Genomic DNA, 15,948 nt, shown 5'->3' on the forward strand with positions numbered 1-15,948 from the left:
CTGCTGAGGTTTCACTCTTTGCAGGCTGAGCTAAGCTTCTTACCTGCCAGCTGCCTCCCCATGTTAAAGCAATTCAAATCCACCTCAAAGATCCAGATTCACTTTCTGTAGGAGCAGAGGAGCCACACTCATTGGTTCAGGATATATTTATTCCTGCAGGCCCAGGCTGAAGAGCCTCAGAGTGACTGTGAGGACCATGTGGGAGTGTCTGCTGCAGGGGACACCCAACTTTCCCAGTTGCTTTCATTCCTTTCAAGGCTGTTCCTTTGAGGTGGAGGAATGGCTTTGGAAGAAAAGCTTCTTCCCTTTGACAGGGAGAGCTGGAGTCTGTCCTTTGCTTCATCCCCTGGTAGCAGAGGGGATTGTTGCAATGCAGTGAGGAGTTGTTTTTGCGGTTGTGGGATGGGTCAGGCGGTGAGAGGTGGAATTGCCCATGTCACTGCTCCAGGTGACGCTGCCTAGGTTGGAGCAAGGATCTCCAGAGGTCCCTTCCCAGCCCAGGCACTGTGTGCCTCTCTCTGGGCACAGCACAGCCCTGCCTTTCGAAGAACGAGCCTGGCAGTGCCAGAGCCGCTCCCGAAGCCGAAGGGATTTTGCTCAGTGCTCAGTGCCCAATCCTCCCCTCGGCGCCGTTACAGGAGCGGCGCTGGCTCCAGTTTCCATCGGGCTGTCTGAGCCTTTCTGAACTGCCGCCCTACTTGGAGAAAATCCACAGAAACCTCCTTGCTTCCCTCCATTCCTCAAGGCCTCTGCATGCACAAGGTCTGGCCATGACCAGCTCCTGCCCTCCAGGGCGGAGCTGATGGTCTTAAGCAAGCATGGAAACACCAATACCTCCAAGTCACTCCTTATTTTTATTTCCACGGAGTCCCAGTGGATGTGCTGTCCCCACATTGCCAGTGCTGGTTTCTCCCTGGTTCCCTGGCCATTTGCAGCAGCTCAGATCGTTCATTCAGCAGCACAATGAGCTCCTGGGAGCTCGTAACCTGAACTGGCTGAGGCAGAGCATTGTAGTAGCAGCGTGACTGCAATTTGCATGGATTCTGTTGGATCTGGATACCCGGAGCTCTCCCTGCTGTGTCCTGCTGCTGCTGTCAGCAGCTGCCCCCTGTTCCTGTTGGGTGGTGGCGACGTTTATAAAACAGCGGAAAATGCACAGATTTGAACTGTGACACTTCCCCTTTTTATTTGCACTCCAAACTGTCCCCAGCCCTCCCCTTATCAGCACAGGCCGTTTGTTTTCCTCGCTCCCTGACCCAAATGACAGCGTCACACATCAAGCGCTTCCCGGTCCCATGGCCAGCACTGCATCCAAAGGAATTGCTGAGCTGGAGGATAAATCCATTGTGCAGCTTCATGGCCATCATGGCTGCACAGGGAAGTGGCCTGAAAGGGCTGGGCAGGATTTCAGAGTGCTCAGTGAGCCCTGGGTTAAACAGCAGTGTAAGAGCTCCACCTCAGTCCCACAGCCGAGTTCAGTGGGTGTGAGTGGACAGGAGCTTAAGGCCTCTTGTGTCTTCTGCTGGTGCCCCAATTCACTCCAAGGGATGCACACTCCCTCTTCTGGGAACACAGAGCAAGGAATGCTTTGAGGTTAAGTGGGTGACTGAAATCAGCTGACATCCACATCAATGGATGTGCCTTGTGCAGCTTTTACTGGAGCTCCATCCCTCCTTTTGGTACTTATTTCGTCGTGAAACCCTGGTTGGCTTCCTTGTGGCTCATCTCCAGCATGGACACTTGCAGTCCTGTGCCACCATCTGGCCGAGCTGGTGAGCCAGGGTTCTGGGAGATGTTCCAGGGGGATAAATCACAGGGTAGAGCACGGAGTCCAACCACAGAGCTCTGTGAATGTAACTGCTTGGAGATGAGGCCCGTGGTGTGGCAGTCCTGCCTTGGGTGTGGTTAATCATTAACGCTGGAGCCGCTTTTACTCCTGTGGTTACTCAGCGGTGTAGGCTTTGAGTAATGACTTCACACGGGGTTTGGTGCAGCTGTATCTGCTGGGAGGATCTCTGCTTGCTCCAGCCTGTGGGGAAAAAAGGAGGGACCTTGTAGGATCCTTGGAAGGATGGTACAGTGGAAGGAGCAGCTGATGGATCGTGGAGAGCCTTTGTGGGAAGCACTGTGGCTCACTACTCACAGTCCATGTGGTGATCATGAAGCCTTGTGGGCACCGTGCTGGAAATCTTCCCTGACTTCAGGCACTGCATTCAGAGTGTCCTTGCTGTGTGTGAGGCTTTGCTCCTCAGGTCCTTGGCTGGGTTTTGGTGACAGACTGGCCAGCAGTGCCCTGCTGTCCCAACAGAGAAGGTTTTTCCAGTGCCACCTGGAAGCAGCAGCACAGCAAATCCTCAGCCAGCGATCCTTGCACCTGCAGATGTCTGACCTTAGAACAAAACAAGCCCCGAGAGCTGCTGTGGCTGGGAAGTTGATTTTACAGCTTCCTTTACAGCGAGGATTGACTGGAGTCAGGATTTACACAAACAATCCACAGTGGGAAGCTCCTGGTGTTTGTGGTTTTCCTGCCTGACACCTGCACTGGTCAGTCTGGAGTTGGAAATGAACCTCGTGCGCTCTGCGGGAGGGGGAAGTGCCACAGGAGGAGAGTCCTGCTTGAGGTGCTTGTGGAGTAAACAGGAAAGATCTCCTGGAGACACAGATCTGCAGGAGGGCCAGCCTGCCTGCAGGAATCCATCAGATGTGCGGTGCTGGCATCTCAGCAGCTGGGTGAGGGTTTCAAGCTGAATGAAAGGTTTGCGATGGTTTGGTGGAGAGGACCTTAAAAACCATCCTGCCATGGCTGGGACACCTTCTCCTGGACCAGGTGCTCCAAGCCCCCTCCAGGAAGCCCCACCCATCATGTGAGATGTGTCCAGGACCTACCAGAGAGATCGTGGTGATGAATGGGAGCTCAGCTGCAGCCAGAATTCTGCTGCTGGAGGGAGCTGAGGCACAGCAAGATCAGTAAAACCTCCAAGATAAGCTGTCCTAAGCACACAAACATTGGAGTTTTTGTTAAGCTCCTTGGCTGGGGAGTGCCAGCGCCGGTGCAAAGTCGTGTTTTAATGGGGATTTAGTTGTGCAAGGGCTGAGCTGGTTCTGCAGCCTGTGTGTGTGCTCTGTAGTCACACACAGCAGCTCATCTGCTGCTCCAGGGAGCCTTGGTGTGCACAGAGCAAGGAGAGCGAAGCTGAGCTGATAAAGCACCCAAATGCCTTCATTTATTCTTTATGCTGCTCCCTGAGAGAAGCTGGTGATTATCCTGAGTGTCCCAGTGTGGCAAATATTAATAATTGAAGTTCTGTGGAGGCTGATTGAAATCCAGGTAAGATTTCATTCTCCTGCTGTCTCTCTGTGCACACCCTTAAACTGACAGCTGGTGCCTTAGAGGACAGATTTTCCTTTGGCTCAAATGCATGGAATTCCCAAAAAATTCCTCTGGGAAACCCTGATAGATGGTGGTTGTGCAGGGATCCAACCTACACACAATCTCTGACCCCTTGCTTGGCTTGCCCAGAACAGACAATAAATTTATTAAGAGGTTAATCTGCCTCCAAAAGGTGCCTGAATTCTGGAATGAGGCAGCTGCTGTGCAGCTGCAATGGAGCTGTCTGAACATGCTCTTAGGAAAAATGGGAAGGGGGAGGCTCCAGTGCAACTGACCTGTCCCTTGCCTCCTTTCCTTCCTGCAGGAATTTCACATGGATCGGAACTCTTACTATGGAGGGGAAAGTGCTTCCATTACACCTCTGGAAGATGTAAGTATGGAGAGACACCCATCCTTGTGTCCTTCCTGGCACACAAAGGGATTTAATCCCACTTAGCCTTGGGGTGGCTTCAAATTAATGACTCTGAGCGTTTCCTTTGGGTAAGGAAGGTTTATGGCACCTCCTCAGCTGGTAACAGTGCCAGTGTGGGGTGTTTGGAGTTGGAGGGTTGTGCTTGTAATTCCCAGTTGGAATCTGAGCAAATCCTAGCAGGGAGCATTCCAGAGCTGTTACAGCTGGGTGTTAAAACTCTTCAGCTAAATGGTAAATTGGACTAAGAAATGCCATGTTAAACAGTCCATCAGGTTCATACATTCCCAAAGCCTGGATGAGCAGAATTACACTGCCTGCTTCTTCCTGTAACGATTCACTGGCTGTGTTTGTGTGTTCCAAACTCAGATTGGAGCTCAAACTGCAGCCAGAAGCTGGCTCTGAAGAGCTTGTGTTCAGCCTGGAGCTGTGGGCGTGGAAAGTGTGTCCATGTGTGGGAGAAATGACACCCAGAGAGATTTCCTGGGCTATAATAAGTTCTGTATTCTCTCTCCAAAGCTCTACAAAAGGTTTAATCTCCCGGGAACTCCACCAGAATCTATGGGGCGGGGAAGAGACTGGAACGTGGACCTCATTCCTAAATTCCTCATGGCTAATGGTGAGTGACCCTGAGCTCCCAGATATTCATTCCTTGGGCTGGTGCTGGGTGCTGCAATAGGACAGGTGCTGTCATTGTAATCCTTATCCTTGAATCCGTGTGCTCCAGTGCTGGACTGGGCTAGAGCAAACCCCCTGTCAGTGAAGGGTTCCCAGTGCAGGGCCTAAAACCAGCCCCTGGCTGCTGGAATCTCACCCTGGAGCACCAGGGCAGGGGATGGATGGATGGACAGATGGATGGATGGGGGATGGACGGACGGATGGACGGACGGATGGATGGATGGATGGATGGATGGATGGATGGATGGATGGATGGATGGATGGATGGATGGATGGATGGATGGATGGATGGATGGATGGATGGATGGATGGATGGATGGATGGATGGATGGATGGATGGATGGATGGATGGATGGATGGATGGATGGATGGATGGATGGATGGATGGATGGATGGATGGATAGATGGATGGATGGATGGATGGATGGATGGATGGATGGATGGATGGATGGATGGATGGATGGAGCAGTAGTGCCTGGCTCAGGGCTGCTGCAGTGGAAGAACTGATCGATCCCAGCCAGGGCTTGGATGCTTTAGTCCCAGCTTACCTTCAGCCTGCAGTGGGAGGGGGAAGGGTTTGTTGCCGTGGGAGCTGCTGTGTCTGTGTCTGACTGTGCCAAACCCCTTGCAGGTCAGTTGGTAAAGATGCTGCTCTACACAGAAGTCACTCGTTACTTGGACTTCAAGGTGATCGAGGGCAGCTTCGTCTACAAGGGAGGAAAGATCTACAAAGTTCCTTCCACTGAGGCAGAAGCTTTGGCCTCCAGTGAGTAGCTGCACCTTTTCTGTTCCCTCTGAATCCCCTAAACAGAGGCAAACCCATCCCTTGGGATATTCTTGATGCTCCCTGTGTGTGAAGGAGCATCCTCAGGGCTCTCCTGCAGCTCTTTGTCCTCAAACCCCCCTTGCAGTGTGAGCCTTGGGTTTGCTGAGCCCTGTTTTCTTGGAGCTTCCAAGCTGCCTGTGCACTGAGATTCTGCTGAGAACCTGGCAGTGTTTTCCTTCCTCAGGAGGTTCCATCTGGGGCTCGTCTCCCAGCTCTGCCATAAATATTTGATGTCATGTCCTTGTTGGAATTGTGCGTGTGAAAAACATTGCAGGCAAATTGGAATGACTAATTCTGACCTGCGGCACCTCAAACCTTAATTGTCGCCTACTTAGATTTCACTCCTCAAATACAGCTAATAACAGTGTGGTGAAATCCATTAGGATCTAGAGGGCATTCCATGAACTCCAGACGTGGGATGTGTTCAGCAGCACCTCTGAAAAAATCTTCTGATCAAGTGACTCCTGCAGTTAAGGCCCCAGATGTGCAGGGCTGAGCCTTCCTCATGGCAGATATCCCTGTGTGCTGAAGGGATCAGGAATTCCTTCACTTCGGCCACGTCTCCTGTGGGGTCTCCAGGACACTCATCCGGGCAGGAGTGGAGGTGCTGCCTCTGCCCTCACATTTCCAGTCTTGCTTCTGCAATTTGTGGAGAGTTCAAGTGCAGAAATGGTGCCTTGTCCAGCCTCGTGTTTGGGGTTTGAGGGACAGGACAAAGGGGAATGACCTTAGGCTGAAGGAGGGCAGGGTTAGACAGGATCTTGGGAAGGAATTCCTGGCTGGGAGGGTGGGGAGGAGCTGGGCTGGAATTGCCAGAGCAGCTGGGGCTGCCCCTGGATGGATCCCTGGCGGTGTCCAGGGCCAGGCTGGACATGGGGGCATGGAGCAACCTGGGATGGTGGGAGGTGTCCCTGCCATAGGGGTGGAGCTAAGGCCCTTTAAGGTCCCTTCCAACCCAAACCATTCCTTGTTTGAACACTCAGGGGTTCTTACCCACTGCTGATAATGAGAAAGCCACAAAAGTCACTGAGGATCTGAGTTCTGCTAAACCCCTGGTTCTGCTGAATTCTCACAACCCTGGTTCTGAATTCTCACAAACCATGGTTCTGAATTCTCACAACCCCTGGTTCTGCTGAATTCTCACACCCCCTGGTTCTGAATTCTCGCAACCCTGGTTCTGAATTCTCACAACCCCTGGTTCTGCTGAATTCTCACAACCCCTGGTTCTGAATTCTACCAAACTCCTGGTTCTGCTGAATTCTCACAACCCTGGTTCTGAATTCTCACAACCCCTGGTTCTGAACTCTCACAACCCCTGGTTCTGAATTCTCACAAACTCTGGTTCTGCTGAATTCTCACAACCCTGGTTCTGAATTCTCACAACCCTGATTCTGAACTCTCCCAACCCCTGTTTCAGGTTTGATGGGTCTGTTTGAGAAGCGCCGCTTCAGGAAGTTCCTGGTGTACGTGGCCAACTTTGACGAGAACGACCCGCGGACCTTCGAGGGCGTGGACCCCAAGAAAACCACCATGAGGGATGTGTACAAGAAGTTTGACCTGGGCCAGGATGTCATCGACTTCACAGGCCATGCCCTCGCTCTCTACAGGACTGATGAGTAAGTGGGGGGGGGTCAGTTGCTCTCCCAAATCCCAGGGTTTGGGGTTATAATGGGATTGATTGGTTATTTTGAATTTGGAGGGTTCCTGGGTAAAACTTGTGCCACCAAGTGCTCCTTAAAGGGACCTGCCAGAGAAGCACTGGCAGGAGCAGCTGGAGGGTGGGGAAGGAAGCGTCATGGGAAAGCAGTGTTTGCTCTCTGGGTGTATTCTGCTGGAATGCTGGTTTGGGAACATCCCAAATGGTGAAACTGTCCCTCCCAGCTATCTAGATCAACCGTGCCAAGAAACAATCAACAGGATCAAGCTGTACAGCGAGTCACTGGCGCGGTACGGGAAGAGCCCCTACCTGTACCCCCTGTATGGCCTTGGAGAGCTGCCCCAGGGATTTGCAAGGTGAGCTGCACTTGGCTTTCACTCGGGGTTTCCTCCAGTGGGGGTGCAGTGGAGTTGGATGTGTGCAGTCACCGCTTGAGCTTCCAGAATGTGATGCTGCACAAAATGCTGTGGTCCTTAATGGATCTTTCACTTAATTAAGAGGTGGTTCCTCCACGTGACATTCTTTCTTTGTGGGCTTGTTCACCTCTGGATTTGCTGAGAGATACTGTTGGCAGAGTATTTATCCCTTGTGTTTTAGCAGAGGATTTTGAAGAGGTTTAAGTCTGAGGAGGGGTTGTTTTATCCAAGAGGAGCAGCCCCTGGGGGCTGGAAGGGCTGTTCAGGTGCAGCCCTGGAGGTGCTGAAGGGATTTTCCTGTTGCAGGCTCAGTGCAATCTATGGAGGCACCTACATGCTCAACAAGCCCATCGAGGAGATCGTCATAGAGAACGGCAAAGTGGTCGGGGTCAAGTCTGAGGGGGAGGTATGGACCCTTCCCTCCTTCCTGCTCCCCTCCCCATCTGCCCCTCAGAACCCACATCTGGGTTTGATCACAGCAAACAGAGAAAACCCTTTCTAAGCCCAAGGGCCAAGCGTGCTGGGCTGGGGCTGCTGTCCCTGTGCCAGCTTGCTGAAGACACAACGTCCTGATGGGCAGAGCCCTCAGCATCCGTGCTCCAGGAGTTGGGATGAACTCTCCATGGGCTGGCAGGGAATAATTCAGGAAGGGAGCTGCTCCTCGTGTCCAGCTCTGCCCTTGGCACTGTGAGCTGCTCTGACAGCTGGCACGTGGCCTTCCTGCAGCTTCACCAGCACCTGGCTGGATAGAGCTGGGAATGCTGCCAGCTTGGGAGCGCTGAGTGGGCACTGATGGGACAGCTGAGCACTTGCTGGTGGGATAACGTGTCCCTTGGGGTGGGAATGACGTGTCCTGGCTGGGAACAGAGGTGACAATCCATGCCAGAGACCAAAGTGAGTGCAGCCTGGAGGCTTCAGATTGATGAATGGTAAATTGTTACTGGAGGAACCATTTCTGATGTGAGCTGGGTGATGTCTCCACACTGGTGCTCAGGTGGCTCGCTGCAAACAGCTCATCTGCGACCCCAGCTACGTGTCGGACCGCGTGACCAAGGTGGGCCAGGTGATCCGGGTCATCTGCATCCTCAGCCACCCCATCAAGAACACAAACGATGCCAACTCGTGCCAGATCATCATTCCACAGAACCAGGTCAACCGGAAATCAGGTGTGTGCTGGGATCACACAGGGACAGCGACAGGGACAGGGACACCTCGTGCCCTGCTCCAGGGGCTGCTGGGGCCCAGCCAGGCTGGGCTGCAGTTCCCTGCACTTAGGGGAGGTGGGAGGAGCCTGTGGTTGGAAAACCTCGTGAGGAACCTATGGCAGGAAATGCCCCAGACTGGGAGAGGTGGGTGAGGGCTGGGGAGGGGCTGTTGGCCTGGAACAGAGCACTGGGAATCCCACCAGATTTTGGGAGCCATCATGGGAAACTGAACTTTGGGCTTCTCCCATGTCCAGGCTGCTCAGCCAGGAGATGAGAGCATGTAGGGCAAGGATGGGACTCACTGCAGGTTCTCTAACAATCCAGGGGTGCCAAGTGTCAGGGCAGCGGGAAGTGATGTGGGCAGAGTTTTGGGATGGGGCTGGGGAGGTTTTGGGATGAGGCTGGGGAGGTTTTGGGATGAGATTGGAGGATGTTTTGGGATGGGGCTGAGGAGGTTTTGGGATGAGGCTGGTGGATGTTTTGGACTGCAGCTGGAGGTGGTCTTGGGATGAGGTTGGAGGAGATTCTGGGATGGGGCTGGAGGATGTTTTGGGATGGGGCTGAGGAGGTTTTGGGATGAGGCTGGTGGATGTTTTGGACTGCAGCTGGAGGTGGTCTTGGGATGAGGTTGGAGGAGATTCTGGGATGGGGCTGGAGGAGGTTTTGGGATGGGGTTGAGGTTTTGGGATGGGGTTGAGGAGGTTTTGGGATGGGGCTGGAGGAGGTTTTGCAGCTGGAGGAGGTTTTGGGCTGCAGCTGTGCCCTGTCTCCCCAGATATCTACGTGTGCATGATCTCCTCTGCTCACAACGTGGCGGCGCAGGGCAAGTACATCGCCATCGCCAGCACCACCGTGGAGACCGCGGACCCGGAGAAGGAGATCAAGCCAGCCCTGGACCTCTTGGAGCCCATTGAGCAGAAGTGAGTCCTCAGGCAGCCCCCGTCCCCTCTGCTGGGACATCTGGAGCCGGCCCAGAGCTGGTCAAGCTGAGTGTGCTCAGCACCTCGAGCGCTGCCCTTGCATCAAACCGCTCCTGCTCCGAACCCATCCCTTTTCCAAAGCAAACCAAGGCTTTTGTCCCTTGTCCAGGTTTGTGAGCATCAGTGACCTGTTTGCACCGACCGACCCGGGAACCGAGAGCCAGGTGAGTGAGGGCTGAGGCGGGCTGGGCGGGGACGGGCTCCAGCTCGGGGCTCCAACGCTGCTTCTGCTTCCAGATCTTCATCTCGCGCACCTACGACGCCACCACCCACTTCGAGACGACGTGCGACGACATCAAAGATATTTATAAGAGGATGATGGGATCAGAGTTCGACTTCGAGGAGATGAAACGCAAGAAGAACGACATCTACGGGGAGGAGGAGCAGCAGTAATGAGTCTCTAATTAGGAGAAGTTTAAATCGGCTGATATGAATATATAAGGAACTTAATGAACACTGTACGAAATTCAATATTGTAAGGCCTGCTTTTGTAATCCCATCTCTGAGAGATTGAAGAGTACTGCACTGGTAATGTTCCCTTTTTGGATATCATGTGTTAATTATTTCATTCTAGTAGGGCTGCTGTCCAGAATCTGGCAAATTCCTGACTGATATTCCTGACTAACCTCGTAAGCAGAAAGGCAGACTGAACTTACTATTATTTTTGCAGACGTAGACGTGGGTGCAGATTTGAAATAACTCATTGACAGCTGTGTCTTACCTTGTCTTTTTAATCATTTGTAAAACATCCTTCACAATCCTGTGCTTCTGGTGAGCTCGTAGATGTGACGCTGATGTCACTCAAACCTGATATCAAGGAAAATAGAAACTGAGCACTCCATTATTGTGGACAGCATCCCTAAAAGTCTCTCCCATCAATCTTAACTCTGTGGCAAAGTTGTATCATGGACAAAGCCCACACCTATTGTAGCAGCAAATGTTGGCTTCGTTCTGGGCACAGAACTTAACCTCCACTTAAGCTTCTAAACCCGTTTACATCGGTTGGGACACAGCTGTGCCTCAGGCTCCTTTGTGTTTTAATCTTAATAAAATTGAGAGAACAAATTACAGAGCAGGCAAGATGTGGAAGTATTTTCTGTCCCCTGTGGCTTCTCGGATGGACCAAACGGCGCTGCGGTATCGGCATGACAGAGCCTGTGCTTCTCGTGTCTCCTGAAGGCTCCAAATGATTTCTGTACTGCGAAGTAAAGCCAAATTCTGGAAACCAGTCCTGGCCTCTGGTCTGATTCACTTCAGTTCCGGGAGCAGCAGCTCCAGGCTGAGATCCTGCAGCATCTCTGCCTGCCAGGGCTGGGATGGGAGCGTTTCCTGCAGGAAGGCATTTCCTGGGTCCGTGCTTCTTTCCAGGCTGTGCTGCTCTGGCTGCGTTTGGCAGGGCAGGTGTGGCTCAGGCTGTGCTGACCCAGTCCCTGTTCCTGCAGCCACCCAGTGCCACAGCTGCGAACAGCAGCAGCAATAAACAATTCCTGTTGGGCTGCTCTCCATCCTCAACACGAGCTGTTCAATCCTGAGCCATCCTTCCCCATTCCCTGGCTGGCACAGCCGTGCCAAGTGCCAGGAGAACGAGGGAAAGCCTTGGAGCAGGTCCCCAGGGTGGCACGGGCTTCCCCTGGCACCGTTCCCACACAGGAACTGGGGTTTGATCCTATCGCGGTCCCAAAGCTGAGCTGAGCCCGCCTGGGGCTTCCCCTCTCCTTCCTCCCAGCCGGGGCTTCTGGCACTTCCTCCTCACCAGGTGCCACTGCAGGAACAATTGCTGAGGTGCCACTGCAGGAACAGTTCCTGGGTGCCACTGCAGGAACAGTTCCTGAGGTGACACTGCAGGAACAGTTCTGAGGTGCCACTGCAGGAACAGTTCTGAGGTGCCACTGCAGGAACAGTTCTGAGGTGCCACTGCAGGAACAGTTCTGAGGTGCCACTGCAGGAACAATTCCTGAGGTGCCACTGCAGGAACAGTTCTGAGGTGACACTGCAGGAACAATTGCTGAGGTGCCACTGCAGGAACAGTTCTGAGGTGCCACTGCAGGAGCAGTTCTGAGGTGACACTGCAGGAACATTTCCTGAGGTGCCACTGCAGGAACAATTGCTGAGGTGCCACTGCAGGAACAGTTCCCAAGGTGCCACTTCCAGCACCGCTTCCTGAGGCGCCACTTCCAGGAACCCCTCCCACCCTGGGCTGCTGGGAGCAGGCTGGGGAAGCTCCCTCTGTGCCATGCCCATAAGCCAGGTGGAAAATAAATCCCTAATGATCCCAATTATCCCCACCTGCTGTCACCTGGTTATTGCTCTGGTTCTTCCATCCTTCCTGCAGGGAAGCACGCTGGGATCCATCATCCAGGAGCCCATCATGGTCTTGCTCACTCCTTGCTGCTTCCCCACCTTTGTCTCAGCTGGAAAATCCCCTGCCCTCCTCCCTTTCCCTGTTGGAAAACGCTGGATGCTGAGCTGGATGCTGACCCCCTCTCCAGAAAGCAGAGCTGTGTGCCATTCATTATTTTGGAGGTTTTATTAATCAAACTCTTTACAAAGTCATCCTGTACAGAGCGGCCTCGCAGTCCTGGGTTTAAAAAGGAGCTGAAGGACGCCCCTGCCCCACAGAGCCGGGTCGGGAACGGGGCTGGGCCGCTCCTTTTCCCCCATAAATAAAAGAGCTTATTCCGTTCCTGCAGCCCGGCTCCCCGCTATTTACAAGGGTTCCAGTGCTGGGATCCCACGAGTCCCAGCAGGGAACCCGTACCAGGAGGCCACGGGGGTGAGCTGAAATGTAGTGTGGGCCTGAACAGCAACGACCACGTGGAAAAGGGTTTTGTTCTCATTCCTCATCTTCAAGTAGACTTTGGGAAATTCATTTGCCTACTCCAATGGCAGCTGCACGAAAAGACTTGAAACCACTCCAATAATTTACCTGTACCGTTAAAAAAGCCTTTCCTATGTGAGACTCAATGGCAGGGAATGAATCCCCTGAGGATTTGCATTTCCCACCTTTAAATAAGATTTCCGTACAGAGCTAAAATCGACTTTCCCCCACCCCCAGCAGCTGCTGGGATCCACTGGGATGGATGGATGGGATCCACTGGGATTGATGGGATCGACTGGGATGGATGGTGGGGATCCACTGGGATTGATGGGATCCACTGGGAGGGAGGGGATCCACTGGGATGGATGGTGGGGATCCACTGGGATTGATGGGATCCACTGGGATTGATGGGATCCACTGGGATGGATGGTGGGGATCCACTGGGATCATCGGGATCCACTGGGATTGATGGGATTGACTGGGATGGTTGGGGATCCATTGGGATGGTGGGGATCCACTGGGTTGGGTGGTGGGGATGTCCCCACAGGACCGGGATGCCCAAACTGGTGCCACAGGGCCTGGGGAGGAGCCGTGTCCTGGTGGCTTCACTTTGTCACCTGCAACACAGAGACGTGGCCCAGGTCAGTGCCTGGCACCCTCTGGGCAGCGCCAGCCTCCTGCAGAGCCTCCCCAGGGCCAGGCCTGGAGCTTTTCCCGTTTTCCAGCAGCGCCCGGCGTGGCTCTCCTGGATCCAGCTGCAGGGATCAGTGCTGACTGGCAGATCCCATATCCAGCACTTTGGGATGGTCCCTGCCCTGCTGTACGATCCCAGCTCCCTGCTGGCCACCCCACAGCCAGCCCTGAGCTGTTCCCAGCTTTTTGGGATCAATCCCAAGCTTTCCCCACTTACCAGTAGCTTCTTCTGAAGGGAGCAGCCACTTTCTGCACCGTCCCGAGGAAGGTGGTGATGTCAGCCACAAGAATTCCTTTGCTTTCCAGCATCTCCCTGCAGCTGCTGCTGGGATTTTCTGCAAGGGCAGGAGCAGCAGCTCCGTTAATTCCAACAAAGGGAAATATCCCTAAACCCCACTGTGGCTGCTCTGCTGCTTCGCCAACAGCCTCAGCCACCCACAGGCTCCAAAAACCGCTGGAATTCATCAACCTCCAAAAACCCCAAATTCCTTTTCAGCACTCACACCCGACCCGCACCTGGAAGAAGCGATTCCCGCAGGAGAAGAGGGATTTTTTATCCTCCCCCATCCCTTCCCAGGGCCCTCTCAGAGCTGCAGGGTTCGGGCTCCCCTCACCTGTGAGGTACACGGCGAAGCGGGCGCGGACGTGCTGCGCCTGCAGCCCCAGCAGGCACTGGGCGCGCCGGGGCTCGGCCGCCGTGTCGCAGCCGTGGAAGGGCAGCAGCTCCAGCAGCTCTGCCCCCTGGCACCACCTCAGCAGCAGCTGCTTCTTCTGGGCACTGCCATCGTCCCTGCTGAGAGAGGGGCACGGGCACGGCTCAGGGAATGAGCAGGCACGCTGGGATCCGCCTTGCCAGGTGGTTTTTCCAGTCCCACGGGTGAGTTTTGGATCCAAAGTGGCAAATTCCCCCCTGCCCCAGGGCTGCCTGTGCTGGTTTTGCCCGGGGTTGGTTCATTTTTGCCTCAGGGGCTGCTCTGGGGTTTGTGCTGGGAGCTGTGGGTGGGTCAGGGAGGTTCTGCTGTTGCTGGAGCAGGGCTTGGAAAGCCAAGGCTGCTCCTCACTCACCCCACAGGCCTGGGGCACAAGGCCAGGACAGGTGAGTGCCACTGTCCCAGGGGATGTTCCAGAGCCTGGAATCAGGCTCAGGATACAAAACTGGGAGGAGGAGAAGGAAGAGAGGATGCTGGGAGAGGTGGTGAAGATGGAGCTTTCCTGGGGATGGCCTGTGATGGGAAATGGGGATGAATCCCTTGGTTTTCCCAGCTTTCCCTGCTAAACTGGCTTTATCCCAACCCAGGAGTTTTCTCACTTCACCCATCCCTGGATGAACCCAGGCCAGAGCAGCTCCATCTTCAAGCATTCCTGGTGGGAACTGGAGCAGCAATTCCTTCTCTGCACCCCCAGCTCAGGCCCCCGTCCCTGCCCAAATCCCAGCTGGGACGGGGCAGGAAAAGGCCCAGAGGGGGCAGAGCCCAGGAAGGTGCCCTGAGCTCCAGGGCTGTGCCAGGAGCTGGGATGAGCTGGTGGGAAGGGAGAGAAGTTTGCTTTGGGAGTTTTGGGAATGTGCAGCTCCTCAAGGGAATTCTGTGCCTCTCCAGGAGCCTGCAGCACTCCCTGAGGGCATCTCGGCCAGGGAGCCAGGGAGGAGCCTATGGAGGCCCAGCAGGGAGCAAGGAGAGCTGCCAGAGCTCTGCCTCATCCAGGACCACATCCAGGAGAACACTGCAGGCCATCTGATGCTCTCCAGGTCCCAGGCCCTGCTGCTCCATCCCAGAAATCCCCAGTTTGCCAGGCAGAGCCGTTACCTGAGGTCTCCTCTGAGCTTCTTGCTCTCCCTGTGGTGCAGGAGCCACTTCCACCTCCCGCTCCTGTTCAGCTTCTCCAGCACCTTCACCACCTCCTTCAGCTGGCCTGAGGGGACACCAGAGCTCAGCGTGGCTGGAAGGGGACCTGGGGGTCTCTGGACCCAGCCCTGCCCCAAGTGGGGCCACCTGGGGGTGCTCAGGGCTTTGTCCAGGGGAGCTTTGAGTCCCTGCAAGGATGGAGATCAAACTGCACAGGATGGGGAACTGGGATCACGTCCTGGGGTGAATTTTTCCCTGATATCCTAAAGGACACGTGCAGCTGTCCCTGTCACCTCACAGAGCATCTCCCAGAAGAGGTGGCTCTGTTTTCTCTGCCACTTCCCACTAAGGAGCTGAAGGCAGCAGCAAGTTCTCCTCCTTTTCCCACTGGATACCGGGAAGGAATTCCTGGCTGGGCTGGAATTCCCAGAGCAGCTGGGGCTGCCCCTGGAGCCCTGCAATGGCCAAGGCCAGGCTGGAGCAGCCTGGGACAGTGGGAGGTGTCCCTGGCCGTGGAATTGGATAATCCTTAAGGTCTCTTCCAACCTAAAGCATTCCATGAGTCTCCAGGCCAAACAAACATCCTGGGACAGCCCTGCCCTGTCCTGGGATGTTCTGGGACCCCTGAGCTGGGCACTCCATCCCAGAGAGAGGGCTGGAGTCACAGCGAGGGCCAGAACTCCCTCCTGGACACAGAACCAAGGGGAAGGGTTGGGGATGTGTCAGGGACACTCACCCAGGGTCACCCCTTCCAGCAGCTCCTCGTCGGACACCACGAACCCCCCGGCCTGGAAGAGCTCCTGGAATGTGTCCCCTGTCACCTCCTCGGGCTCGTCCACACCGGCAAACACCACGCTGGGACAGCGCTTCAGCTCCAGCAGGCACAGCACCTGCTCCAGGGACAGGGATTTGGGAACAGCCCCAGCCCAGGGAGCCCAGCCCAGCCCAGCCCAGCCCAGCCCAGCCCAGCCCTGCCCAGCCTCGCTGTGCCAGTCCCAGCGGTAGGGCAGGTAGGGGCGGTGGGGGGGGTC

General features: G+C 54.8%; 2 protein-coding genes across 2 annotated transcripts in view; one reads left to right on the forward strand and one right to left on the reverse strand.

Moving 5' to 3' along the window:
* The first annotated feature begins 3,701 nt into the window (after window positions 1-3,701).
* Window positions 3,702-10,790, forward strand: GDI2 (GDP dissociation inhibitor 2). Its single transcript, XM_005426955.2, has 10 exons — window positions 3,702-3,761; window positions 4,320-4,419; window positions 5,110-5,244; window positions 6,722-6,920; window positions 7,186-7,317; window positions 7,684-7,783; window positions 8,372-8,543; window positions 9,358-9,502; window positions 9,672-9,726; window positions 9,800-10,790. Exons 1-10 carry the CDS (start codon window positions 3,705-3,707, stop codon window positions 9,953-9,955), a joined length of 1,251 nt encoding a protein of 416 aa, XP_005427012.1. The 5' UTR covers window positions 3,702-3,704; the 3' UTR covers window positions 9,956-10,790.
* Window positions 10,791-12,074: 1,284 nt separating this feature from the next.
* Window positions 12,075-15,948, reverse strand: part of TASOR2 (transcription activation suppressor family member 2) — a gene marked incomplete at its 5' end in the record, with an annotated part of 22,846 nt that continues 18,972 nt past the window's right edge. Inside the window, 5 exons of the mRNA XM_031061897.1 lie at window positions 12,075-12,997; window positions 13,291-13,408; window positions 13,688-13,863; window positions 14,879-14,984; window positions 15,654-15,807. Coding sequence (XP_030917757.1) covers window positions 12,994-12,997; window positions 13,291-13,408; window positions 13,688-13,863; window positions 14,879-14,984; window positions 15,654-15,807 — 558 coding nt within the window. The remainder of the gene's footprint in view (window positions 12,998-13,290; window positions 13,409-13,687; window positions 13,864-14,878; window positions 14,985-15,653; window positions 15,808-15,948) is intronic.

The sequence above is a fragment of the Geospiza fortis genome, unplaced genomic scaffold, assembly GCF_000277835.1.
Source record: "Geospiza fortis unplaced genomic scaffold, GeoFor_1.0 scaffold61, whole genome shotgun sequence".
Taxonomy (NCBI): domain Eukaryota; kingdom Metazoa; phylum Chordata; class Aves; order Passeriformes; family Thraupidae; genus Geospiza; species Geospiza fortis.